At 43.9% G+C, this 27,738-nt stretch overlaps 3 protein-coding genes and 1 non-coding gene across 7 annotated transcripts; 1 reads left to right on the plus strand and 3 right to left on the minus strand.

The window, feature by feature from the left end:
* Positions 1–535: 535 nt before the first annotated feature.
* On the minus strand, positions 536–5,640 carry LOC121542738 (saxitoxin and tetrodotoxin-binding protein 2-like). 3 transcript variants are annotated; one of them, XM_041852263.2, is made up of 6 exons: positions 5,302–5,638; positions 4,886–5,020; positions 4,678–4,742; positions 4,460–4,570; positions 4,202–4,306; positions 536–658 (listed from the first exon to the last, which is right to left on the minus strand). In XM_041852263.2, the coding sequence occupies exons 3-6, from the start codon at positions 4,709–4,711 to the stop codon at positions 588–590; spliced, it is 321 nt and encodes a 106-aa protein (XP_041708197.1). In that variant the 5' UTR covers positions 4,712–4,742; positions 4,886–5,020; positions 5,302–5,638; the 3' UTR covers positions 536–587. The 3 variants fall into 3 exon arrangements, with proteins under 3 accessions (XP_041708197.1, XP_041708205.1, XP_041708187.1); XM_041852271.2 differs by having other exon boundaries at positions 4,678–5,020; positions 5,302–5,640; XM_041852253.1 differs by lacking the exons at positions 4,678–4,742; positions 4,886–5,020; positions 5,302–5,638 and having other exon boundaries at positions 4,460–4,667.
* A 188-nt stretch (positions 5,641–5,828) lies between these two features.
* mmp17b (matrix metallopeptidase 17b) lies at positions 5,829–14,580 on the minus strand. Its single transcript, XM_041852060.2, has 12 exons — positions 14,499–14,580; positions 12,792–13,156; positions 12,152–12,284; positions 11,811–11,964; positions 11,623–11,731; positions 11,321–11,498; positions 10,866–11,042; positions 10,687–10,783; positions 10,465–10,538; positions 10,000–10,149; positions 7,086–7,337; positions 5,829–6,684 (listed from the first exon to the last, which is right to left on the minus strand). Exons 2-12 carry the CDS (start codon positions 12,948–12,950, stop codon positions 6,293–6,295), a joined length of 1,875 nt encoding a protein of 624 aa, XP_041707994.2. The 5' UTR covers positions 12,951–13,156; positions 14,499–14,580; the 3' UTR covers positions 5,829–6,292.
* A 5,711-nt stretch (positions 14,581–20,291) lies between these two features.
* trnaa-ugc lies at positions 20,292–20,363 on the minus strand. Its single transcript has one exon. It is a non-coding gene; the product is annotated as a tRNA-Ala (tRNA).
* A 2,121-nt stretch (positions 20,364–22,484) lies between these two features.
* Positions 22,485–27,481, plus strand: LOC121542629 (histidine--tRNA ligase). 2 transcript variants are annotated; one of them, XM_041852071.2, is made up of 14 exons: positions 22,579–22,667; positions 23,533–23,907; positions 24,008–24,097; positions 24,278–24,397; positions 24,527–24,622; positions 24,808–24,933; positions 25,093–25,200; positions 25,341–25,439; positions 25,582–25,675; positions 25,751–25,878; positions 26,116–26,376; positions 26,501–26,617; positions 26,763–26,909; positions 26,997–27,481. In XM_041852071.2, the coding sequence occupies exons 2-14, from the start codon at positions 23,575–23,577 to the stop codon at positions 27,054–27,056; spliced, it is 1,779 nt and encodes a 592-aa protein (XP_041708005.2). In that variant the 5' UTR covers positions 22,579–22,667; positions 23,533–23,574; the 3' UTR covers positions 27,057–27,481. The 2 variants fall into 2 exon arrangements, with proteins under 2 accessions (XP_041708016.2, XP_041708005.2); XM_041852082.2 differs by lacking the exon at positions 23,533–23,907 and having other exon boundaries at positions 22,485–22,667.
* Positions 27,482–27,738: the final 257 nt, after the last annotated feature.

The raw sequence follows: 27,738 nt of genomic DNA on the forward strand, positions 1-27,738 counted from the left end.
AGTTTTCAGCTGTGCTAACATAATTGCAAAGGGGTTTTCTAATGATCAATTAGCCTTTTAAAATGATAAACTTGGATTAGCAAACACAACGTGCCATTGGAACACAGGACTGATGGTTGCTGATAATGGGCCTCTGTACGCCTATGTAGATATTCCATTAAAAATCAGCCATTTCCAGCAACAATAGCCATTTACAACATTAACAATGTCTACACTGTATTTCTGATCAATTTGATGTTATTTTAATGGACAAAAAAATGCTTTTCTTTCGAAAACAAGGACATTTCTAAGTGACCCCAAACTTTTGAATGGTAGTGTATATACATTTAGCTTTGGATTTAGCTTTGGCCTTAATGTGAATACCATAATCTTGTGAACAACCTCACTGTGAACAACCTACTGTTTGTCTGTCCTCTCTGTCTGTCTGTCTGTCTGTCTGTCTGTCTGTCTGCCTGTCTGTTTGTGTGTGTGCCTTAGTGTGTTTATGGATGAGGATGCATTTCAAAACAATCATTCAGGAAACACAAACATCGTATTAGAGTACAAATAATTGTATTCATGCAACCATTCCATCATCAGTAGCCATATCACTGTGAACCATCCTTTTCATCTTGTGACTCAACATCGTGCGAGCTCTCCTTTTTCTCAGCGCAAAACTCTGCAGAGAGAAGAGAGGAGACGTTAATGAGAACTTGGACAAGGTTTAAATGAACACAGGACTCAGCCAACAGGGATCTATTCTATAATGACAACATTATAAATTAATACAATTATTATAATTATTTTACATTTTTATTTAGCAGCTTTAATATTGCAATGTGGCTTCTATCAATGTAATTGTTTGCATAATTTCCAATCCCCTATATACAGTGGGGGAAAAAAGTATTTAGTCAGCCACCAATTGTGCAAGTTCTCCCACTTAAAAAGATGAGAGAGGCCTGTAATTTTCATCATAGGTACACGTCAACTATGACAGACAAAATGAGGAAAAAAAATCCAGACAATCACATTGTAGGATTTTTAATGAATTTATTTGCAAATTATGGTGGAAAATAAGTATTTGGTCAATAACAAAAGTTTCTCAATACTTTGTTATATACCCTTTGTTGGCAATGACACAGGTCAAACGTTTTCTGTAAGTCTTCACAAGGTTTTCACACACTGTTGCTGGTATTTTGGCCCATTCCTCCATGCAGATCTCCTCTAGAGCAGGGATGTTTTGGGGCTGTCGCTGGGCAACACGGACTTTCAACTCCCTCCAAAGATTTTCTATGGGGTTGAGATCTGGAGACTGGCTAGGCCACTCCAGGACCTTGAAATGCTTCTTTCGAAGCCACTCCTTCGTTGCCCGGGCGGTGTGTTTGGGATCATTGTCATGCTGAAAGACCCAGCCACGTTTCATCTTCAATGCCCTTGCTGATGGAAGGAGGTTTTCACTCAAAATCTCACAATACATGGCCCCATTCATTCTTTCCTTTTCACGGATCAGTCGTCCTGGTCCCTTTGCAGAAAAACAGCCCCAAAGCATGATGTTTCTACCCCCATGCTTCACAGTAGGTATGGTGTTCTTTGGATGCAACTCAGCATTCTTTGTCCTCCAAACACGACGAGTTGAGTTTTTACCAAAAAGTTATATTTTGGTTTCATCTGACCATATGACATTCTCCCAATCCTCTTCTGGATCATCCAAATGCACTCTAGCAAACTTCAGACGGGCCTGGTCATGTACTGGCTTAAGCAGGGGGACACGTCTGGCACTGCAGGATTTGAGTCCCTGGCGGCGTAGTGTGTTACTGATGGTAGGCTTTGTTACTTTGGTCCCAGCTCTCTGCAGGTCATTCACTAGGTCCCCCCGTGTGGTTCTGGGATTTTTGCTCACCGTTCTTGTGATCATTTTGACCCCACGGGGTGAGACCTTGCATGGAGCCCCAGATCGAGGGAGATTATCAGTGGTCTTGTATGTCTTCCATTTCCTAATAATTGCTCCCACAGTTGATTTCTTCAAACCAAGCTGCTTACCTATTGCAGATTCAGTCTTCCCAGCCTGGTGCAGGTCTACAATTTTGTTTCTGGTGTCCTTTGACAGCTCTTTGGTCTTGGCCATAGTGGAGTTTGGAGTGTGACTGTTTGAGGTTGTGGACAGGTGTCTTTTATACTGATAACAAGTTCAAACAGGTGCCATTAATACAGGTAACGAGTGGTGGATAGAGGTGCCTCTTAAAGAAGAAGTTACAGGTCTGTGAGAGCCAGAAATCTTGCTTGTTTGTAGGTGACCAAATACTTATTTTCCACCATAATTTGCAAATAAAATCATAAAAAATCCTACAATGTGATTTCCTGGATTTTTTTCCCTCAATTTGTCTGTCATAGTTGACGTGTACCTATGATGAAAATTACAGACCTCTCTCATCTTTTTAAATGGGAGAACTTGCACAATTGGTGGCTGACTAAATACTTTTTTTCCCCACTGTATAGATTTTTTTGTAAATATATATATATTATTTGAAATACACTGCTCAAAAAAATAAAGGGAACACTTAAACAACACATCCTAGATCTGAATGAATGAAATAATCTTATTAAATACTTTTTTCTTTACATAGTTGAATGTGCTGACAACAAAATCACACAAAAATTATCAATGGAAATCAAATTTATCAACCCATGGAGGTCTGGATTTGGAGTCACCCTCAAAATTAAAGTGGAAAACCACACTACAGGCTGATCCACCTTTAATGTAATGTCCTTAAAACAAGTCAAAATGAGTCTCAGTAGTGTGTGTGGCATCCACGTGCCTGTATGACCTCCCTACAACGCCTGGGCATGCTCCTGATGAGGTGGCGGATGGTCTCCTGAGGGATCTCCTCCCAGACCTGGACTAAAGTGTCCGCCAACTCCTGGACAGTCTGTGGTGCAACGTGGCGTTGGTGGATGGAGCGAGACATGATGTCCCAGATGTGCTCAATTGGATTCAGGTCTGGGGAACGGGCGGGCCAGTCCATAGCATCAATGCCTTCCTCTTGCAGGAACTGCTGACACACTCCAGCCACATGAGGTCTAGCATTGTCTTGCATTAGGAGGAACCCAGGGCCAACCGCACCAGCATATGGTCTCACAAGGGGTCTGAGGATCTCATCTCGGTACCTAATGGCAGTCAGGCTACCTCTGGCGAGCACATGGAGGGCTGTGCGGCCCCCCAAAGAAATGCCACCCCACACCATGACTGACCCACCGCCAAACCGGTCATGCTGTAGGATGTTGCAGGCAGCAGAATGTTCTCCACGGCGTCTCCAGACTCTGTCACGTCTGTCACGTGTTCAGTGTGAACCTGCTTTCATCTGTGAAGAGCACAGGGCGCCAGTGGCGAATTTGCCAATCTTGGTGTTCTCTGGCAAATGCCAAACGTCCTGCACGGTGTTGGGCTGTAAGCACAACCCCCACCTGTGGACGTCGGCCCTCATACCACCCTCATGGAGTCTGTTTCTGACCGTTTGAGCAGACACATGCACATTTGTGGCCTGCTGGAGGTCATTTTGCAGGGCTCTGGCAGTGCTCCTCCTGCTCCTCCTTGCACAAAGGCGGAGGTAGCGGCCCTGCTGCTGGGTTGTTGCCCTCCTACGGCCTCCTCCACGTCTCCTGATGTACTGGCCTGTCTCCTGGTAGCGCCTCCATGCTCTGGACACTACGCTGATAGACACAGCAAACCTTCTTGCCACAGCTCGCATTGATGTGCCATCCTGGATGAGCTGCACTACCTGAGCCACTTGTGTGGGTTGTAGACTCCGTCTCATGCTACCACTAGAGTGAAAGCACCGCCAGCATTCAAAAGTGACCAAAACATCAGCCAGGAAGCATAGGAACTGAGAAGTGGTCTGTGGTCACCACCTGCAGAACCACTTCTTTATTGGGGGTGTCTTGTTAATTGCCTATAATTTCCACCTGTTGTCTATTCCATTTGCACAACAGCATGTGAAATTTATTGCCAATCAGTGTTGCATCCGAAGTGGACAGTTTGATTTCACAGAAGTGTGATTGACTTGGAGTTACATTGTGTTGTTTAAGTGTTCCCTTTATTTTTTTGAGCAGTGTATATATATTTTTTATATATTTTTCTTCTTTATTATTTTCCCCTAACCCTACCACCCTAATACTAAATGTTGCCTGGTGTCCTTTTTATGAGTAGGTTAGGGTTAATAATGACCTGTAACTCCATCGTAGGAATACTGTGCAGGCTGAGGATACTGGAGGCATTCTGCTTGCTTCCGGAACGGCTTCAACTCTGACTCCGGCAGTGTCCTGGTCTTCCCTGGAAACAGAAGAAGAAAGAAACTGGTTGATTCCATGACTTGATTGACCAAGGTTCAAGGTTTCCAAAATCTTTTGGGTAAATGTTGGTTCTGGCCATTGGAGGGATCTCAAAAGCACACACACACACACACGCACACACACACACACCTACCAAAGATATAGAGAGATCGGACATGCACTCCGGCCATAGTGCTACTGAAGTGCATGATGAGACAGTCAGGGCAGGTTTGTAGGAAGTGTCCAGTGGAAGTCACATTATTCTCTATGTAAGAAAAAAACACACAGTAACTCTCAGAGTAATTTAACAGCATCTTTTCTATCTGATAATCTAGCCTAGAATGGCCAGCCAGTCAATAATGTTTGACTTACGTGTGACTTGCAAACTGTTTTTGGAAAAGCTCATGTTGACAGAGGAGTTAAGGCATTTTCCATCACTGGCAGAGGAAATTAGATGATCATTAGAAAGATACTTTTCTTAGAGCTGTAGAATGTCTATTCACATAGCAGAGCTACTGTGTCTAACGATACATGACACAAGTGGATAGAGACAAGGCTGTAGAGAGTTACTATCACTTACATCAAGTTTCCCTGGTTCAAAAGGACCGTCTCATTGTGTGAAGATTTCAATCCATGTGCTGTTGGTCTTTCTCAGTATTGCATTGAACAGCTCATGGTCCGAGAAACCCTCGATGAAGATCCACTTACCAAAGATCTGTGGGAAAATGTATTGGTCTGTCATTTCATGTCATACAATTCCGTTTTATATCACTATTTGTCTGTGAAGCATAGTGCCTGATGGCAGAGGCTGTATTCTGCCTATAAGTTGGAGTCAAATGCCTTTTAAACTATAAGTTGGAGTCAAATACCTTTTAAACTCCTTTAGATTAAATACAATACAGTTCACAAATTGGAAATCATCACTATTTCTAACATACCACAACACCACTGTGGGCCTTCATAGAGGTCCACTCTATAGATAGGTGATGTACTCACAGTATGTTGGTCTTCCGGTGCGAGCAGTTTCACCAGATGTCCACAATCCTCTGGTGCCGGTGCTGCTGTTCCCACTGACAACAGAGCAAGTAGAGGGGCCAAGTAGAGGACACACATCGTGTAGATCAAGGTAAACTGAGCCTTCAGAGAAGTAAGTCTTAGCAAGAAGGAAGCCTTGGTTGTCAATGAGCTGAAAACACCTTCAATTTATACAGAGGTAAGACGTGGAGTGTTTTAAGATAATGTTTCTCTCCAAGTTATGCAATACTGAAGTTACCCAAATCAGCATGTGGTTGAACTCTAGGACGCAGGGAAATTCCAAAACGACCCCAGTGACAGCAAGATTAAACAATTGGACCTCTACAACTATCAGTTATTTCTAGTTTGTTTGGTTTGGTCAGGGGACTTTATGGCAGCACCCCAAAAGACACATGTTGACAGTGACCATGAACCTAATGGTGACTTCTATTACTATTAGTATCAAAATATAAATTAGACATCTGAGTTTATGGTTTAACAATGAAAACTGATGACAATAGAGTTTTATTGTATTTGGTCACATAAAATGTTCTGAAATCATCAAGTGTAGGCTGTACAACAAGGTGCTAAGGGATACATTTCACAGATAGACATAGAGGTACACCAGCAGCAGATAACTTCATAATTAATCTGAAATGTCCAGGACAAATATTCCTCCTTTGGGGTGTAGGGACTTCTTGGTTGTGTCCCAAATTCCCACCTTCTCCTAACCCAACCCCTATCCCACAGCCCTAAGGGTAGGTATGTAGAATGGATTGTAAGGGTGCATGGCAAACTTTGTCATAGTGGAAGGTGAGAAAGGGCCTAGCACCATTGACAACAGCAGCCACAACCTGGAGGGAATGGAGGGGGTGAGAAAGGGGGAGGCCATTGTTGAGTATTGGGACGTAGCCATGGGATAGAAGGGGGTGAGAGGGGGACGCCGTCGAGAGTATTGGGACGTAGCCCAACATCACACAGTTATCAGGGGGAGGAGAGTCAACAGCAGGGCACTTATGAACAAAGTCACGCTCACGCTGCCAACTTTCGCTCCATTCAGGCAAGTGCAGGGCCAGTGCTGCAGTCCCTCTCTGTCTGTGTCTCTGTCGGTGTCTCTGTCCAGGCCATGGCCCCTCCTCTGGCCTCCGCTCTCTTCTCTCTCCCTCTCCTCCTTCCTCCTCTCGAGGAGCTCCTGTCGTCCAGTAGGGGGAGACAGAGAGAGAGAGAAGTCGTCTAGGACAGGTGTGGAGGGGTGAGGGCAGTCCAACCAATCGGTGGCCAGGGATCGAGGGTATCCTGCCTCTGGGACGGAGGCTGGGTGGGGGAACTTCCAATATAAATCTCCTTTGAAGAGGTAGATGGAGCCTGAGGAAGTGATCAGACCTAGTATTTCAATTACTTTTCATTACATTTCAAAACAAGTATTCTGATAACCTTTATTTGACAACATGTGAAATGTATTTGGAAATACAGTATAAATAGTATTTGAAATAAGTATTTGAAAATACAATTTGGTATACTATTTGGTTTTTGCAAAATAAAAGTATTTGTTTGGGCTGTGCATTTGAAAATACTCAAATATACATTAAAATAAATACACATGTATTTGAAGTGATATAGCATGGGGCTTAATGTTTGTTGACATACATTCACACATGTATTGTACATTATGTGAGGTGTCTCTAACATATCATCTTTTACATAGTCCTTCTCATAGAATCCCAGTCTCTGCTTTCCTCGTTGCTCTCTCTCTCACTCTCTCTCACCATCTCGCTCTGTGGTAATTCCGTTCACTCCTCCTCTGATGAGCTCGGTCCAGGTGTCACTCTCTTCTTCCTCTCCTCCTGCTTCCCCCTCTCCAATGTCCCCCCACACTGGTCCTTCCTCTGGGTCCCACATCATGCCCTGCTCCTCCTCTCCTCCCTTTCCTTCTGTCTCTCCCCGTTTCGTCAGGGCTGAGAGGGGGCGGGGGTAGCCCTCCTGGAGAGAGAGGTCCTTGAACAGCCAAAACTGGGACCCTAAAACATAAAACAGAAAGAGGCTATAAAGCGTCTCCTCAAGGTTGAGGTTTGGTTTTCAATTCATAAGGGTATACAGTGCATTCGGAAAGTATTCAGACCCCTTGACCTTTTCCGCATTTTGTTACGTTACTGCCTTATTCTAAAATGGATTAAATTGTTTTTATCCCCCATCAATCTATACATAATACCCCAAAATGACAAAGCTAAAACAGGTTTTCACATAAGTATTCAGACCCTTTACTCAGTACTTTGTTCAAGCACCTTTGGCAGTTCAGCCTCAAGTCTTCTTGGGTATGACGCTACAAGCTTGGCACACCTGTATTTGGGGAGTTTCTCCCATTCTTCTCTGCAGATCCTCTCAAGCTCTGTCAGGTTGGATGGGGAGTGTCGCTGCACAGCTATTTTCAGGTCTCTCCAGAGATGTTCAATCGGGTTCAAGTCCGGCTCTGGCTGGGTCACTCAAGGTCATTCAGAGACTTGTCCCGAAGCCACTCCTGCGTTGTCTTGGCTGTGTGCTTAGGGTCATTGACCTGTTAAAAGGTGAACCTTCGCCCCAGTCTGATGTCCTGAGAGCTCTGGAGCAGGTTTTCATCAAGGATCTCTCTGTACTTTGCTCCGTTCATCTTTACCTCGATCCTGACTACTCTCCCAGTCCCTGCCGCTGAAAAACATCCCCACAGCATGATGCTGCCACCACCATGCTTCACCGTAGGGATGGTGCCAGGTTTCCTCCTGATGTGACGCTTCGCTTTCAGGTCAAAGAGTTCAATCTTGGTTTCATCAAACCAGAGAATCTTGTTTCTCATGGTCTGAGAGCCTTTAGGTGCCTTTTGCCAAATTCCAAGCGGGCTGTCATGTGCCTTTTACTGAGGAGTGGCTTCTGTCTGGCCACTCTACCATAAAGGCTTAATTGGTGGAGTAACTGTAAGTTTCTCCCATCTCCACAGAGGAACTCTGGAGCTCTGTCAGAGTGACCATCGGGTTCTTGGTCACCTCCCTGACCAAGGCCCTTCTCCCCCGATTGCTCAGTTTGGCTGGGCGGCCAGCTCTAGGAAGAGACATGATGGTTCCAAACTTCTTCCATTTAAGAATGATGGAGGCCATTGTGTTCTTGGGGACCTTCAATGCTGGGGACCTTCAATGCTGCAGACATTTTTGGGTACCCTTCCCCAGATCTGTGCCTCGACACAATCCTGTCTCTGAGCTCTATGGACAATTCCTTCGACCTCATGGCTTGGTTTTTGTTCTGTTATGCAATGTCAACTGTGGGACCTTATATAGACAGGTGTGTGCCTTTCCAAATCATGTCCAATCTATTGAATTTACCACAGGTCGACTCCAATCAAGTTGTAGAAACATCTCAAGGATGATCAGTGGAAACAGGATGCACCTCAGCTCAATTTTGAGTCTCATAGCAAAGGGTCTGAATATTTATGTAAATAAGGTATTTCTGTTTTTTATTTGTAATACATTTGCAAAAATTCTAAAAACCTTTTTTCACTTTGTCATTATGGGGTATTGTGTGTAGATTGATGAGATTTTTTTCAATCAATTTTAGAGTAAGGCTGTAACGTAACAAAATGTGGAAAAAGTCAACAGGTCTGAATACTTTACGAATGCACTGTATGAATAGGGGCGGAGAGAGAGGCTAGAATCATACTGCTACAGTTTTTCTAGATTGCTACGACACTTTTAATGAAACTGGGGTCCACTTGATCTCCATCATAACCTAATGAGCACAACAGTATTCTTTTTTGCAAAGCTTTAAGTAATTTCTCATTGCTTTCACACACAATGCAAAAGCTAAGCACATTTTTGCAAAACAGTAAACGCAACTCTCTACAAAAGACGCAAAACTCAGTTGAGTAAATCATGACAAACAAAATTAGTCACAGCTGATACAAATTACTCCCATGAATGTGCACCTCTTCTGCACGTGTGCAAAACTTCTTTGCACAATTCTTCAATCTGCAATCAGTCCTTATTCATGCATAAAAGAGGTCACCTCTGAGTAGCTGTATGCAAGCATGGACCAAGTAAGAGGCTGAGGGCAAGGACAAAGGAGCGGTAGAGGGGCCCATAGAGGAAGATAGTTCAGCTCTCAGTTCAAATGGAAAAAGGTCAAATAAAGCCTTTTGTTTCTGGATATTCATGCTCTTGAGTGACATTGTTTCTGCATTGGTCATCTTTGGTAACATCCTTTTAGGAAAAAATAATATATTATATTTTTTACTATATAATTATAGTATCAACCAATGTCACAGACATAAAAAAGAGGCTGTATGTTTGATTTTGTGTAATGTATCTAATGTTTTGAGTCTCTTTTTGCATTTTGTTAATTGTTTTGAAAAAGTGAATTCTGTTTGGACAAATGTTCTCAAGCAATTGATAAAAACTCTAACAGTTTAGTCAGTTGAGTAGCACTAATTCTCCACTGTTGTTGATAATGTGTCACTTCTGCATTGTGATACTATGTGGAGTAGAATAACCTCCAGACTCTAATCTAAGGTCAGTTTATAATTTCCCCTCTAAAAATGGTTAAGGTTAGGAGTCAGGGATGGAATGCTGATCCCAGATCTGTGCCTAAGGGCAACTTCTACCCAGAGCTATCTGTGTGCAGGTGGAGTGTGTGGGGTGACTGGGGTCAGAGGTTACCTACCAGTGATGAAGATGATGGCGTGGTCTGAGTGTCTCTCCAACACAGCCTGCAGAGGGGGCAGGTTAGGGGGCAGACCCCCCCACAACCTCCTCACCGAGGCCCCCCGGCCCGACACCAGCCCCCCAGTACTGACCCGCCACATACTCAGCCCTGCCAGAGAGAGAGGAGGGAGGTGAGGAGGTGACAGATGAGAAAGGAAAAGAGAATAATGTAGAAGGTGAAAGAGGGTGGGAGAGAAGTGAGGAACAGAGAGGAGGAAGGCACGGTAGGAAGGGTAGAAAGAGAGAAAGGAGTATGGGGTGAAGGAAAGATGAAGAGAGGTGAGAGAGAGTTCAGTTCAGTACACAGTCCTGCAATTGTGGATATATCCACTAGGGGGCGATCATGCCACTAGAATAATGAGGGAACCTGGGGACAATAGTCACAGCAGCTAACCAATAGGGAGCCTATCTACACCACACTCACCTTTAAAGAAGAACGTCTCTCCCCTAATGTTGGCCACTGCATCAAAGCTAGTGTTACAGCGGTCTACAAAATGGCTGAAAGAGAAGGAGAGAGCAACAGAGAGGAGGAGTGAAAGGGAGGGAGGGAATGCCGAGATGGGGGAGAGAGTTATTTGTTGAGTGGCTAAGCCTTATCCTCTTTTGTTTCCCTCTCTGTGTCCTTGTGTCTGAAGTGTGTCAGTACCTGTGTCTGTGTCGGTGTCCGTGCCTGTCGCGATGCCGCAGCTGAGGTTCAGGAGCCAACCGGGGAACGTCTGTGACCATGAAGTGATTTCTATTACCTGCAAACACAACACCGTCGTTTCAGAACCCATCACACACCCACACATATACACATACACACACAAACACACAGAGACTGACCGTAGAGCCTGGTGATGTGCTCCAGGTCGTGGGGGCCCAGGCGGTAGTGTAGAGGGTCTCCTACGGGGCCCTGGTAGTAGGGTCTCATCACAGAGCGCCTGGCAGACGAGTGGGACAAACCCAGGGCATGGCCAAACTCATGCACCAGGACCGTGAACAGGTCAGTACCCTCAGAGGCTGGGGTGAGGCGGGGGGGGGTTAGGGTGACTGTTAGTAGTGTGTTGACTGTGTCCATAACATTCTCCAAATTGAAAACTTACATCCAAACCCATTTCTATTGTGAACCTCAGTGGAGACTCAAACTTAAATTCCACCTACCAGAGGGCTACACGGAGCTATCAGTGTAATACGAATACTATCCTTAATTTTCTGATCTACTGTTTGACTTGGAATTGGGCCCTTGAATCACCCAGTACCTCTCTCTGCTGTCTCTGGTTCTTTTGGTTGTCACTCACCTGGCTGACGGAACGCCCACTCCTCCTCGGCGTCCAGGTGTACTCCGCCTGCTCTAGCAGGGTCAGATGGGAAAAAGGCGTGGCCAACAGCTCCCCCAGCCCCGTCAAAGGGGTATCCATCACCATGGAAACCGTGGAGGAAGTCCACCTGCATGTCTGCCCCTTCTGAGCCTCCCACCTGGCAACAGGAGAAACAGGAAGTGAAGAGAGAGAGAGCGAGAGAGCGCGAGAGCGCGCGAGAGCGCGAGAGCGAGAGAGAATATATTTGTATTCAACTAACACATCCAGGGAAAGAGACTGACCTCGTGGAACTCCAGCGGGGTTGGGTCCGCCCACACCCTCAGGGCGTAGAACACCAGGGAGCGAATCGTCTCACGGGAGAGGGAGGAGGAGGTGGGGTATGAACGCAACCTAGGGAGAATTAGAGAGGGATTGAGAGTGAAGATACAGAGATGAAGAAGGAGGAATAGTGAGCAGTAGTCTAAAGAACCTCCAGTTGATGTTCCTTCGTGTCCATGTGGTCACAGCCCTCTTTCTCCTCAGGCTCTGCCCCTCCTGGAGCTGATTGGCCAGTGGTCTTGGCTCCTCCCCTTCGTCTGGCAGTGAACATCGTGGGGCTCGCATCAGAGCCAGTGTCTCCTCATCTGAGAGAGGACAGAGAGAGAGGAGGTCAACAATAGGTCAGTAATACAGGAGTGAATGAGAGAGAGAGGGAGAGAGAGATCGGGAGAGAAAAAGAGAAAGAGACAGAGACGGAGAAGGAGCGAGAGCAACACAGAGAGGATGGATATAATCAACCTAATTGTCCCAACCCTATTTCTATTTTCTCACCTGCAACTCCTGTCTCCTCCAGGCCTGCGAACCTCTGCATGGCTCTAACAGCATGAGTGACAGCTGTCCAGGCCTGTAGCTGTCCAGTAGAGGGGTCTGAGGGCGGGAGGTAGCCATACCTGGTCAGCCAATCCTGGGACAGGAAACAGAGGCATTGGATTGAGAGGCATTATAGTAGGTCAGTCATAAAATGTGTGCTGCATAGAGACATATGTTGGGTAGCAGAAGTGGACATTTTGAGAGGGTAAAGAGATCACTAAACTAAGTGAAGATTAGATAAGTGAAAATCAGAGTTTGACTGCTCTTCAAAGTGTGTCTATGTACAGTATCTAAACTAATCCTGTGAAGGTACAGGTCCATATCCATGTGAGCCCAGTTTCACAATAAAAAATATAAGCTTGCGCAACACTGGCCTTGCAGGCAACGATGTCAAGTGAAAAAAAAATTATGATACAAAATCAGATAAAGGCATATGATTTATGACTTTTGGTAGTGAATTTGCATTCACAATTCTTTCGATTCACAATTTTCATTTCAGAGGCCATCCATAAATGACAGCAACTTGCTGGAATAAATAATCCATGCTGGATGAATAATAAAATAGCCCTAGGGTATTATATGCCTCCGCATTTTTCCTCACCACCAGTCCAGTGCTTTGGTCGTCAGTGGGGGTAACAGGAGCAGAGGAGGTGGATGCTGTTGTGTCCGTTGGGGCAACTGCCGAGCCTTGGACCCCGGACACGGACACGGTTTGCGTGCATGCGCACAGGAGGAGAACACTCCACGCTGCTGCCTTCATCCTGCTGGCGTTCACATATTCCAATGAAACTCGGAAAACAAAGTTGGAGTGAACATTTATCGCCTTAGGTCAGTTCATCCAAGCGACGGGTCCAGGTCTCCGAGGTGTCATCCGTCCTTCATGGTTGGGTTGACGGTGAGGAGTGAAGATAAGCCGTGACAGGACCAGTGCTTCTCCGGACGTTTTGGCACTGCTGGTAAAACGCTCTGGAGATGGGAGAGCACCAGTTTACATGTTCGTTTTCTGCTGTTGTTGCCAAAGAAAACGTTTATGCTATCTCTGATCATGCTGTCATTACATGACACACTTTATGTTAAAGGCTTTAAATGGCTTTACCAAGCTTGCCCTTTGCACCATATGTCGCAAATCCTTCAAACATGCAGAGGTATATACATTATTATAATAGGTCAGCACTATCGCAACAAAGCTGTATAGCCTAGTTTTTTACTCAGCATAAAAGTGAGTAAATCTCCTTCTTTATCATTGAGAAAATGTAAATAATATGTAGCCTATATCATGCAGAGGTACAATATTATCCTGAAAATAATGATGAATGAAAATGTCAATGAAGATAGTCAGGAGATGTAGGCTACATACATGTTCGATAGGCAGATGAATCAAGAAATATCTAATCAGGAGGTGGAAGAACATTTGCATAAAATAAATAGGGGAGGGGTGTGTTAGTGTGTACAAGAAGACACTGGATTTAAATGCAGAGGGAAAGTGTGTATGGGATGGGGTTGGGAGTAAGGGGGGCTGAGAAGGACGTGGTGCTTTAATGAAATTAGCGGGTGTCATTTAGTTAAAGAAGGGGGGCAAAGAGGGAGGGATGGAAGGATGGATGGAGGGATGGTGGAGGACAGTTGTAAAGTAATGAGATAAAGTGGAATGGGGGTTCAGTCCTTTTCTCAAGGGACGGATAGAAGGAGAAAGGGAGGAAATAAAAGCTGTGGTGTCTCCGCCTTCGTTTCAAGGATAAAGAAAGAAAGAAAGAAAGAAAGAAAGAAAGAAAGAAAGAAAGAAAGAAAGAAAGAAAGAAAGAAAGAAAGAAAGAAAGAAAGAAAGAAAGGGGTAGAGTAAGATGGGTGGAGGGTGGCATGTGATGGTTGAGTAATGAAAGTGCAGTGAGGGTCAATGGGTGTTAATGAATGGATTCTTTAATTATGTTGGGTTCCAAACACACACTCTGGACCTGGACCCGCCATCTGGTTCAGTGCATGTGCATCACGCACAAATGGTTCTAACACCCTCTGTCAGACAATCACAGTAGCTAAAAAGCATATACTGTACGTGCTAATATACATGCTGCTAATCTACTAATGAAGAGGGAGTGCGAAAAATATATGATCTGTTAAAGCTAAATACATCTGTACACCGTTACTGGAAACATGACATAGTGCAACATGAATGCATGCTGTATGCACTAGTTTGCACACTCATGAAATAGTGCATACACACAAACAAAGTGTGTACACACATACGACTGTTAATGATTGACAGAGCAGCATTAGATAAAACAAGATAAAATGCAGTTTATCCTATGCTTACCAGCTCTTCTTCCCTGACTTGTATGTCCTTCATTCGCTGATCTCTCTTCTCTCACTCGCACTCAATCTGAACAGATGTGTCCCTCTATCATCCCTCCTGCTACCCCCCCATCCCCCTTCATGTTTCGGATCTCTCACAATAGTTTCCTACATACTGCCCCCACCACCCCTACAACACAATCTGTGTGCGGGTTTTTGTACGTGTGGTGTGTATCAATGGAGAAAAAGCCTCTTTCCATCCTGCAAGAAGATTGACAGTTTCCCTTTCTCTCTCCATCACTCACTCACAGCATATGGCAGCCAATGCTTTCCAACTGTTCAGCTCCTAATTAATTGTGAGAAGTTAATATGTAGCCTATTGCAAATTCAATATGACAGCACAATTTGAATGAATCTATGTTTTTAAAAATAAAACAATTAGGCTCAGAAAGATGTTTGGCACTGTGTATAACAATTAATTGTATGTGTAACTAAAGCTTATCTCTGTTGGATTAGTGAGAATGAGACAGCATAAATGTTGTGTGTGTGTGTCCACATGTTTGACTGTGTGTAGTGAGGAGGCGGGTTAGTAACATTTTGATGAAATCCTCTTAATGACAGGATTAAAAAAATTAAAGACAAAGATTTGAACAGATCTCGCTCTCTGGCTCTCTATTTCCCTCTACAGGGGTATTATTGAAGCCTACTGACCTCCTTCTGGAAATAATACTGATTTTAGACAGACAATTCTAAATACAATCACAGAGAAATAATATATGCCATTTGGCAGACGCTTTTATCTAAAGCAACTTACAGTCATGCATGCATACATATGGGTGGTCCCAGGAATCAAACCCACTACCCTGGCATTACAAGCGCAATGCTCTACCAACTGAGCTACGACGCGATACAGAGACAAAATTAGAGAACAGAGTACTTTTCCAGATGCACCAGTATAGATGCATCCGTCTCTCTCTTTCTCCTTCATTCTCTATATCTCAGGGGAAAAGGTATGATTGAAAAAGCACACATAGATAGGACTCCCTGTTTTTACAAGGAAACGTGATCCCCCTGATCTGCCCCTAATCTTTAACCAGAACCTGTCAAAGCAGAGACAAAACGGGATAAAATACAGACCTAACAGCAAAATTATCACCACCACTCTTCGTTTAAACCCCTAATTCTGAACCTCAACCACTCAACACAACGTCACCAACTGACCCCATTCGTCTGTGGTTTAACTCCACTGACAATATTCAAATTCCTTAAATCTAAAGAGTTGGCTGCCAAACTAAGTGGAGAAAATAGAAAGTAGTTCACCCTGCTGTCTTGACAACGGGGCCGACCATAAGTGTATGCGGTGGTTGGGCGGGGTCAAAGGTGATGTGCTGGAGGGGGAGATGGTTAATGCATGGAGGCTGTATTTTTGGACCCCTGAAACAGGGAAGGGGGTATAAGGTTGAATGTGTGAATGGGGTTGTGTGTCTGGGAATCTACTAATGCCCCAATTGTGGAGCTGAACTTGTGGTTCCCCAGGCAACTGAGAAACTTTTTGGGCACTCAGCATTGCATGGAGTCTTTGTTGTTCACTCAACATGTAGCATACCTCACAACTGACATCTTTCAGATGTCCTGTTTTTTTACACTATCGAACATGGAGGATATATGAGTTCTCACTGCGCTAATTGTAACATCCTGTCACATACCTGTAGTTCTAGAAGGAAAGGTGTTCATTGCATGATGCCAGTCTGCTCAAATGACAAGAACAGGGTTGGGAAGGTTGTTGAAATCACCAGATCATCAACTGACACCATCTGATTGATTTCATTTTTCACTCTTTAATTAAATTAAAGTAAAACTAGTATAGTAAATTGGCAACCAGGCAGGCATCTCAGTGCTGAAACAGACTGGTATCATGTCTAGGACAACTGGCATTAGACTTACAGTAACTGGCATCAAGTGAGGCCAACTCCATATATCACTTGGAGGACAATACAGATCAATACTGTGATTGTGTAGGTCCTACTGTTAGCTGGGTATTGTAGGTCACAATGTGCCTACTGTGCCTCCAACATTCCCCTGTTAACTAGATGTCTAAAGGAAGCAGAATCATCGGATGTTGCACAGACACCACTGCTAGTGAGAAGTGTGTGTGTGGCTAAAATAGGGTATTCTACAGTGGGGAAAAAAGTATTTAGTCAGCCACCAATTGTGCAAGTTCTCCCACTTAAAAAGATGAGAGAGGCCTGTCATTTTCATCATAGGTACACGTCAACTATGACAGACAAATTGAGAAAAAATTTTCCAGAAAATCACATTGTAGGATTTTTTATGAATTTATTTGCTAATTATGGTGGAAAATAAGTATTTGGTCACCTACAAACAAGCAAGATTTCTGGCTCTCACAGACCTGTAACTTCTTCTTTAAGAGGCTCCTCTGTCCTCCACTTACCTGTATTAATGGCACCTGTTTGAACTTGTTATCAGGATAAAAGACACCTGTCCACAACCTCAAACAGTCACACTCCAAACTCCACTATGGCCAAGACCAAAGAGCTGTCAAAGGACACCAGAAACAAAATTGTAGACCTGCACCAGGCTGGGAAGACTGAATATGCAATAGGTAAGCAGCTTGGTTTGAAGAAATCAACTGTGGGAGCAATTATTAGGAAATGGAAGACATACAAGACCACTGATAATCTCCCTCGATCTGGGGCTCCACGCAAGATCTCACCCCATGGGGTCAAAATGATCACAAGAACGGTGAGCAAAAATCCCAGAACCACACGGGGGACCTAGTGAATGACCTGCAGAGAGCTGGGACCAAAGTAACAAAGCCTACCATCAGTAACACACTACGCAACCAGTGACTCAAATCCTGCAGTGCCAGACGTGTCCCCCTGCTTAAGCCAGTACATGTCCAGGCCCGTCTGAAGTTTGCTAGAGTGTATTTGGATGATCCAGAAGAGGATTGGGAGAATGTCATATGGTCAGATGAAACCAAAAAAACTCAACTCGTCATGTTTGGAGGACAAAGAATGCTGAGTTGCATCCAAAGAACACCATACCTACTGTGAAGCATGGGGGTGGAAACATCATGCTTTGGGGCTGTTTTTCTGCAAAGGGACCAGGACGACTGATCCGTGTAAAGGAAAGAATGAATGGGGCCATGTATCGTGAGATTTTGAGTGAAAACCTCCTTCCATCAGCAAGGGCATTGAAGATGAAACGTGGCTGGGTCTTTCAGCATGACAATGAGTGGCTTCGTAAGAAGCATTTCAAGGTCCTGGAATGGCCTAGCCAGTCTCCAGATCTCAACCCCATAGAAAATCTTTGGAGGGAGTTGAAAGTCCGTGTTGCCCAGCGACAGCCCCAAAACATCACTGCTCTAGAGGAGATCTGCATGGAGGAATGGGCCAAAATACCAGCAACAGTGTGTGAAAACCTTGTGAAGACTTACAGAAAACGTTTGACCTGTGTCATTGCCAACAAAGGGTATATAACAAAGTATTGAGAAACTTTTATTATTGACCAAATACTTATTTTCCACCATAATTTGCAAATAAATTCATAAAAAATCATACATTGTGATTTTCTGGAGAAAGAAAAATCTCATTTTGTCTGTCATAGTTGACGTGTACCTATGATAAAAATTACAGGCCTCTCTCATCTTTTTAAGTGGGAGAACTTGCACAATTGGTGGCTGACTAAATACTATTTTTCCCCACTGTATTACTGACAATCTACACATTAGAAGCGTAACCTAACCTGTAGTAGACATGTTCATGCCTTCAGAGAGACATTCTAAACAATAAAATACATCAGGGTTCACACCAAAACACTGATGTTTGTTTCAAAACATTGTCAGTGAGCACATGCAGAAAGCTGAGACTAGACTACTCAACGTCAGACTGTCTGTTGACATTTGTTCGTAAGAATAAGTGCAGCACAAATCCTTGACTATCACATAATAAAATGGGCATGACAATGTTATCAAATCAAATCAAATTAAAGTTGATTGGTCATATGCACAGGATACAGTATAAACGGTGAAATTCTTACTAGCAAGCTTCCTCAACAGCGCAATGTAAAAAGTAAACAAACTACAAGTGAATACAAATACTATATAAATAAAAGTAGTAAAAAGTAACAGAACGTGATATATTGATGAAAAATAGGCCTACAGAATATACTATGAATATATAATATAATATATATATAATATATAATATACTATATACTAAGTTAGGCTATTAGGCTAAACCAATGCCATGTATATTTACATTTACATTTACGTCATTTAGCAGACGCTCTTATCCAGAGCGACTTACAAATTGGTGCATTCACCTTATGATAGCCAGTGGGACAACGACTTTACACATTTTTTAAAATATATTTTTTCCAAAAAATGTGTTTTAAATTTTTAGAGTATATTTTTAATTTTAATTTTTTAAATATATATATATTGTTTTTTATTTTATTTATTTTTATTATTATTATTATTATTTATGTTTTTTGGGGGGTGGGGTAGAAGGATTACTGGGCTCTCCACTCTTAATGCTAGCAGTACTGGGCTCTCCACTCTTAATGCTTGCAGTACTGGGCTCTCCACTCTTAATTCTAGCAGTACTGGGCTCTCCACTCTTAATGCTAGTAGTACTGGGCTCTCCACTCTTAATGCTAGCAGCACAGGGCTCTCCACTCTTAATGCTAGCAGTACTGGGCTCTCCACTCTTAATTTTAGCAGTACTGAGCTCTCCACTCTTAATGCTAGCAGTACTGGTCTCTCCACTCTTAATGCAAGCAGTACTGGGCTCTCCACTCTTAATGCTAGCAGCACAGGGCTCTCCACTCTTAATGCTAGCAGTACTGGGCTCTCCACTCTTAATTATAGCAGTACTGGGCTCTCCACTCTTAATGCTAACAGTACTGGGCTCTCCACTCTTAATGCAAGCAGTACTGGGCTCTCCACTCTTAATGCCAGCAGTACTGATCTCTCCACTCTTAATGCCAGCAGTACTGGGCTATCAATTTTTTATGCCAGATGTACTGGGCTCTCCACTCTTAATGCCAGCAGTACTGGGCTCTCCACTCTTAATGCTAGCAGTACTGGGCTCTCCACTCTTAATGCTAGCAGTACTGGGCTCTACACTCTTAATGCTAGCAGTACAGGGCTCTCCACTGGGCTCTCCACTCTTAATGCTAGTAGTACTGGGCTCTCCACTCTTAATGCTAGCAGTACTGGGCTCTCCACTCTTAATGCTAGCAGTACAGGGCTCTCCACTCTTAATGCTAGTAGTACTGGGCTCTCCACTCTTAATCTGAGTTGTTCTTGAATGCACTTGGGTTACTGAGAACGTAGATGACAAATAATAGCCTACTAGGAGAAAAAAAAATCCAAAAGAAATCCATAAAATTAAGGCTCTTAATAAACCTATTTTTTTTTCTCCAGAAACACTGTTTGTTGATTGGTGTATTTCTTCATATATCCGGGTATATGGTGCATTATAGTCAACTTGATCTGCTTGATAGCCTCCTTACTGTTATTTTATTGTTGCTCTTTAATAATTTGTTATTTTTCTATTTTCATCTTTATTTTTTCCCCTTCTTTTTTTATTGTTTACTTTAGTTTATTTAGTAAATACTTTCTTAACACTTATTTTTTCTTAAAATTGCATTGTTGGTTAAAGGCTTGTAAGTAGGCCTAAGCATTTCACTGTAATGTTGTATTCGGCGCATGTGACAAATACATTTTTATTTGATTTGATTTAAATACAATTTTAACAACAGAAAACATTTCTATGTTAAAAAGGAGTGGAGATGCCGGGGATTGAACCCGGGGCCTCATACATGCAAAGCATGCGCTCTACCACTGAGCTACATCCCCTACCTATGGGGTTGATGAAAAGCACACTACTTATACTGTATGATATCTGAGATTTATAGTTCAGTATAAAATAAAGTTAATAGTCAGCGTATGATGCGTGAAACTCCTTGCACCTTTTTATTGCAAGTGCCTTCGTTTCCTTCCATGTCTTGCTACTAAAACATGAGTGTTACAATGTATCTGGCATGTACTACTTACTTGTGCTAAATTGCTACATTGTTTCGTCAAGGCTCAATGTTTCAAACCCGACATTCACGGAAGGTGGCGGAAGCGGCTGATAAAATGGAATCTGAATACAATGGCGGGAGAATCAAGGAGAATTGGAGTATTGTTCAAAAGATTGGAAAACGGAGCAAAGTAGGGTACAGTGATGAGAATGACCGGTTTGTTAATAAGGAGCTGCTGAGTAGAGTACCAATCTTGAAGAAACCATTTGAGTTATCCAAACTGGTGGAGAGGGCGCTGGTTAAAGTGAAAATCAGGAGAGGCGGGCTTGTTTTGATTTTTTGTGATTCTGCGGAACAGAAGGAACGTGCGTTATTCCATTTGAGTCTTATTCCATTTGATACGTTTGAAGTGTTGTGTGTGTCGCTTCGGAACAGGGCACCCCTTAAGGAGGTTATATCTGGCGTTTTGTGGGAAGTTGATTTGGAAGAGATGAAAAATATTCCTGGAGTGATTGAAGCACGTCGGATGAATCTAGTGGTGAATGGGGAAAAAGTGAAGAATTTATCTGTTCTTTTTTTTAATGGAGTCTCTCCCTAATAAAGTGCGGTTAGGGTACATTTACTACAGAGTTAGAGCATTTATCCAAAGAACAATGCAGTGCTAACATTGTGGTCCTCTGTAGCTCAATTGGTAGAGCATGGCGCTTGTAACGCCAGGGTAGGGTAGTGAGTTCGATCCCCGTAAAAATGTATGCACACATGACTCTAAGTCGCTTTGGATAAAAGCTTCTGCTAAATGGCATATTATTGTAAAGCTTTGGGTCATGTAGAAAGTGTTTGCAGAAGGGAGAAGCTTAGATGTACAAAATATCATATTATGTGGAGAAAATGTCCTTATTCTTAATAAAAAACAAAGTATTTCCAGAGTTTTTGTGGAATTAAGATAGACTTTATTACAATTAGATCAAGCCGAGGTGGTCTGCAGAGCATCTGAATTCCCAACACTCGGTCCTCAGTTTATATACAGTTCTATTCCTACACATTTTACATACTTTTTAGCCTAATCCCTCCATGTTTAGTTCTTCCACCATTGTCTCCAAATCTTCATCCTTTGACCGCTCCGCCACTCTCTTAATTTATGATAATGGCGAAATCTGACTTCTCCTCCTCCTATGCATTCAGACTTGGAAACAATAGTGGCAGGACTAAGCTTTCTCATGCAAAAAAAACAGCCATCTCTTATCAGTCAGGAGAAACCTTGAGATTAGGAAGTGCACACTCCTGCAGCCTGTTGCAGTTCCCCAGTTTCAGAGATAGGCCCCCTCTGCACACAAAGTCTCCAGACACAAATACATTTGCACATAAAACATCCAATCTAACCCATAACACATTATAAAACATATCAATCAATACTTAAATATGGTTTTAAACATGGCAGGTCCATAATCCATTCTCAACCATATACATTTAAGACATTCTTCATGCATGGCCTCATGTATAGCAATATAATCAATTCTCAGACATGTACAATGGTGATGAATGGCACTGCCAAGGTGGATAAAAGATCTAGAAAGATTGAAATCATTGTGATTGCGGCAGAGCGGTTCCTGGGGCTGAAAGATTTCACAGCAAAGGAGTTATTAGCAAAAGCCGTACCACCTTCTCAGATCCTAGAGCCTGAGAAGGGAGATATGGAGAACTAAAAGAAGGAAGAAGTGGCAGTTTTGTTTGTTTTGGCAATGTACTATTTTTATTAGGGTGGATTGTTAGAATCACTATTAAGTATGGATTTATTTATTTATTTATATTTATTTATTGGTTTCAAATTGTCCAGTTGGTGGCGGCAATACAACTTTTGGATGTAGTCCCCCATAAAACCCGAACATTAACATTGTTTCGCTCTGACAAACGCCGACTTGAATATACTGCCACTGTGTGGTACGTGGAGGTATACCATCAGGATCTCAGCTTCCGGTCTTCGAGGACGAGTTAGCAGCAGTAGCACATAGATAGCCCTTCTAGTTTCCTTGACATTAAATACAACACCATGGCCGATAAAGCGCAGATACAAGATGCGATTAAAACACAAGGAGAAGTCGTGCGGAAACTAAAGACAGAAAAAGCAAGCAAAGAACAGGTCAGTATTCACGGCCAATCACGATGTTCCGTTTTATTGACATGCGGTGGAAACACACTCGTGCCATATGCGATAAACTAGCGGTAGCAATGCCATAACACCGGCCACTATCAGATGAATGAATCGCAACATAGCTAACTCAATTAGAAGTGGCATTCATATTATGGCCATTGCGAAGTAAATAATGAATGATATTCTGATGCATGTGGTTAAGGTAGCTAATAATAGTGGCCCAAATTATACAGCAAACAATAGCTATCAGGCATCACAGTTGATGCAATCTCCTGTTATTTGGCATAATAGTAGCAAGATAGCTGTCTTGGCATGCACAATTGTTCGTGGACTGGTCATTAGTTGTACATTTGTTTTCCTGCCTGTGTGAATACATGGTTCCTTTCAATGGCAGAATGATGAGCTTCTTGCACTATCTCAAAGAGTCTGTCCCAACCTTTAGTCTCTATCCTCAACTGTATAGTTCTCTCTCTACCCGTTTCTCTCTGCCTCTCTTTCTCTCTCTCACACTCTTTCTGTGTTTCTATATCTTTTTCATTTACCTGTTTGTGTATGCCAGGGGGCTGGATCTCACTGACTCTCTTCAGACCTTCCTACATCACCAGGCCAGGGTCATGTTCAGTAGGACACACAGTTTAATTATTTTGTTTATATATCCTGATTTGTGCATCCTATACACGGCCCAGTGCTTGTCTGGTCCAGAGGTAGGCCTAGTTCTGATTCCAGGGGTCAGTGAAGTCCCGCACCCACCATGTCTCTGTGCTGTGATAGGCTTGTTGGTTTGATTGACCCCTGCCTCTCATGTTTTGTCCTCCATGTTGTGATGATGCGTCATGCCCGCCCTCCTCCCTAGTGATAGGGTTGCTCACCACTTTTCTCCTGTTCTTCCTGCTCGATGCCAACCACTGCTGGGGCCAAATCTTCATCTACCTCCTCCACATGTCACTACTTGGGATCCAAACACTTCCACTGGATATTCCTGGATAACCCTGCTTTTGAATTGGATAATCCCTCACCTGGCTTGGTGGATTTTGCTATTGGACTGTACTGCGGCTGTGATACCGCACTCCTGAACGGCCATTTTGGTTGTTGTTTTTTGGTTGCTTTTCCTGCTGCGATGAATACCCTGGTTATGGCGTCCCTGCGTCTGTGTGCGGGGTTGGCGGGCCGTCGGTCTGGATTGTGTGTCCGCTCTCTACGCACCCTCTCTGGGATGACTGTGTCTCAGGTAGGACCCAGATTCTGGAGGGTGGGATGGGGGTGGGGGAGGATCTGTTCAAGGTCCTGATGAACACTGATTTAACCGTGTTTGTTTGTTTCTTTCCTAGATCGATGAGGAAGTGGCCAAATTGTTGGAGCTGAAGGCTCAGATTGGAGGAGATGAAGGCAAACACCAATTCACGCTCAAGACTGCCAAGGTATAGACTGCCACCATGGAGAGTGCACCTCACAGGCAGTGGATGATCATTAAGATAACTTGTTGTGTAATATGTTTACTACTTGTCTTTATTGAAAGTCCAAATCACCAGGTGATGGATTGTTTATGCACTCTTTTTCTCTCTCTCTTTCCCTCTTCATCTCCCTCTCCTCTCTCTCAGGGCACCAGGGACTATAACCCTAAGCAGATGGCCATCAGAGAGAAAGTCTTCAACACCATCATCCGCTGTTTCAAACGCCACGGAGCCGAGACCATTGACACGCCCGTCTTTGAGCTGAAGGTGTGTGTGGGTGGCACACACACACACAAAACACACAGTTGATGAAGAATAGAAAGAGATGAACTAGCCCCTGGATTTTAATGCAAATGTACTTAGGTTGACCATTTTCTCCCATCTGTGGTTTTGTAGGAAACGTTGACGGGAAAGTATGGGGAGGACTCTAAGCTCATCTACGACCTGAAGGACCAAGGAGGAGAGCTGCTGTCCCTTAGATATGATCTCACTGTATCCTTGTATTAGTCATGATGCATATATTACTAAGTGGGATAGCCTGCAGGTTGGTCAGTTAATTCCCAAAGTTTTTCATAATCATGCCTCTAAAGCAAACCAACGATATGTCCCCTTGTGGGTTTTATCCACGTTGTGAGCCAATCAGGTGTCTACTAGTCCTTGACCTCGCCCCCTCCCAGGTGCCCTTCGCCCGTTACCTGGCCATGAACAAGATCACCAACATCAAGCGCTACCACATCGCCAAGGTCTATCGCCGTGACAACCCTGCCATGACACGGGGTCGCTACAGGGAGTTCTATCAGTGTGTAAGCATCAGAGCGATTAGTTAATGGGTGAAACGCAAACCCTGGTGTTAGACTTTCAACATCAACTATAACATTGGAATACTTCTTGGTTTCTGCTACATGCAGGTGTTTGTGGAGACCCATTTTCTAGCTCTGTGTGTGTGTCTATTCCCCTCCCAGGATTTTGACATTGCAGGCCAGTATGACCCCATGATCCCAGACGCTGAGTGCCTGAAGATTGTCCACGAGATCCTGAGTGAGCTGGAGCTGGGAGATTTCCGCATCAAGGTAGATCAGAGACGCATCCACACACACAGCACCCACGGTCAAACATCATGAGATGCAATATGAAGCAAGGAATTCATGAGAGGTGTGTGTATTTGTAGACTTACAACTCTTCTCCCCACCATAATATCCTCTCTGTGCAGGTGAACGACAGACGTATTCTAGATGGAATGTTTGCAGTTTGTGGCGTTCCAGATGATAAGTTCCGTACCATCTGCTCCACAGTGGATAAACTCGACAAGGTAAACCCACTGCACCCAACCCAACTCTTATGTGGTTAAGGAAATTGAATGCTTAACAATAAGCCTGAACAATGTTTTAATATGCAAACCAAGTAAATAAGGATAAAATGTTCCTTTAATCCCTCTTTCTCTCTCTCGGTAGATGTCGTGGGAGGATGTGAGGAGTGAGATGGTGAAGGAGAAGGGTCTGTCTGAGGAGGCAGCCGATCAGATCGGACAGTATGTCAGTATGCAGGGTGAGGACAGATCACACACGCAGACTGACCTTTGACCTTTCCCCTGTCTGACTGGTTGGTTGGTGTGTGTTCCAGGGGGGATGGACCTAGCTGAGCGCCTGCTGCAGGACGCTAAGATGTCGCAGAGCAAGCAGGCGTGTGCTGGCCTCACAGACATGAAGCAGCTCTTCAGCTACCTACAGCTCTTCCAGGTCACAGACAAGGTGAGAGGTCGTCTAGTGACCAAGGTGATATGACTGAGGTAATCTGTCCATCAACAGCTTACTCTGTAGAAGCATTTAGTTTAACATAAATAGTTTTTTGGGGGTCAGTGGTTATACAGATGGGTGTCACGATATGATCAGCTGAAATTAGCCAGAGAGGTTGCAGTCCCTTTTGCCATATCATTAATCTTGTGGTCCTTCCTCCCGTGTCCCCCTCCTCTCCTCCCCCTCTCCCAGGTGGTGTTTGACCTAAGTCTGGCCCGTGGGTTGGACTACTACACAGGAGTGATCTATGAGGCCATTCTGACCCAGACAGGCCCGGTCCCTGTGGTGGCGGCCCAGAAGGCTGAGGAGGGTGTGAGCGTGGGCAGCGTGGCGGGCGGCGGGCGCTATGACGGCCTGGTGGGCATGTTCGACCCCAAGGGCAGGAAGGTGCCGTGTGTGGGGGTCAGCATCGGCATCGAGAGGGTTTTCTCCATCATGGAGCAGAAGGCTGAGGTAAGGAAGGGGGACAGGGCATTATCAAACACTGTCTGATATTTGCTGCCAGCTCTCCACACAGGCTGGTTTATTGCCAGAGAGAGACTGTTTCTGACTGGTGTGTTGGGGTCTGGCTCCGCAGGCGTCGGCGGAGAAGGTGCGCACCACAGAAACTCAGGTCATGGTGGCCTCGGCACAGAAAAACCTTCTGGAGGAGAGACTCAGACTGACCGCTGAACTGTGGAACGCTGGGATCAAGGTGTGTGTTCGATCTAAGATTGATTACAGTAAGTGAGAGATGAGCGTGTAGATGATTTCCACTGCTGAAAAGGCTGAGTGTGGGTAGTGGCTATTCATAAGAGGAACCTTTTATAGCACTGATATGACCGTGTGTGTGTTGTCAGGCAGAAGTGATGTATAAGAAGAACCCCAAGCTGCTGAGCCAGCTGCAGCACTGTGAGGACTCTGGGATCCCCCTGGTGGCGATCCTGGGGGAGCAGGAGCTCAAGGACGGGGTGGTGAAGCTCCGAACGGTCCACAGCCGAGAAGAGGTGAGATTCACACACTATCTGTTGGTAAACACACACTTTTAAATACAACACCACCCCTCACACGTTTCTCTCTGGTCTGGTTCTCAGGTTGACGTGTCAAGAGCAGAGCTAGTGGAGGCGATCAAGAAAAGGACCTCAGATGTCTAAGTCATGGTTCTGCCTGACAACAGCACCCCGTCTCATCACCTGATTGGCCCAAAAACAGTTGTTTGTTTACCACAGGTAAACAGGTCTCATCGCTGACCACCCAAAGCCCTCCACACACCAACCAAGACGTCAACATTCTCAACTGTTGAATTTGTCCTGATTCCCCAATAGTTTCACTTGTCCAGGCCTCTCATATTAATGGTCTTAAGAAAAAGCAGTGGTTTCATGCCGACTACCCAGACACCTGCATAGCCTCAAGGACGAGGAACTTTGGCATGCTATTGTCTTATGTACATTTATCAGAGGCAATGTTGTAAGTCACTGCATTACAGCTTCAGTCTGAGCACTAAAGGTTAACCTATCTGCCTATATAAGGACAATAAAATGTCTGTTCTATTAACCCACCAATAAACTGATTCATCTGATATTTGCTTGATTAACTGTTCAGTTCAACAAATGTACATGTATGGAATACATGGGGATATTTCAGATGTAAAGTGCATTCGGAAAGTAACCAGACCCCTTGACTTTTTCCACATCTTGTTACGTTAGCCTTATTCTAAAATTGATTAAATAAAGCATTTATCATTAATCTACACACAATTCCCCATAATGACAGTGAAAACAGGTTTTTATTTACATAAGTATAGAGACCCTTTGCTATCAGACTTGAAATTGAGCT

The sequence above is a fragment of the Coregonus clupeaformis genome, chromosome 3 (assembly GCF_020615455.1).
Source record: "Coregonus clupeaformis isolate EN_2021a chromosome 3, ASM2061545v1, whole genome shotgun sequence".
NCBI lineage: Eukaryota > Metazoa > Chordata > Actinopteri > Salmoniformes > Salmonidae > Coregonus > Coregonus clupeaformis.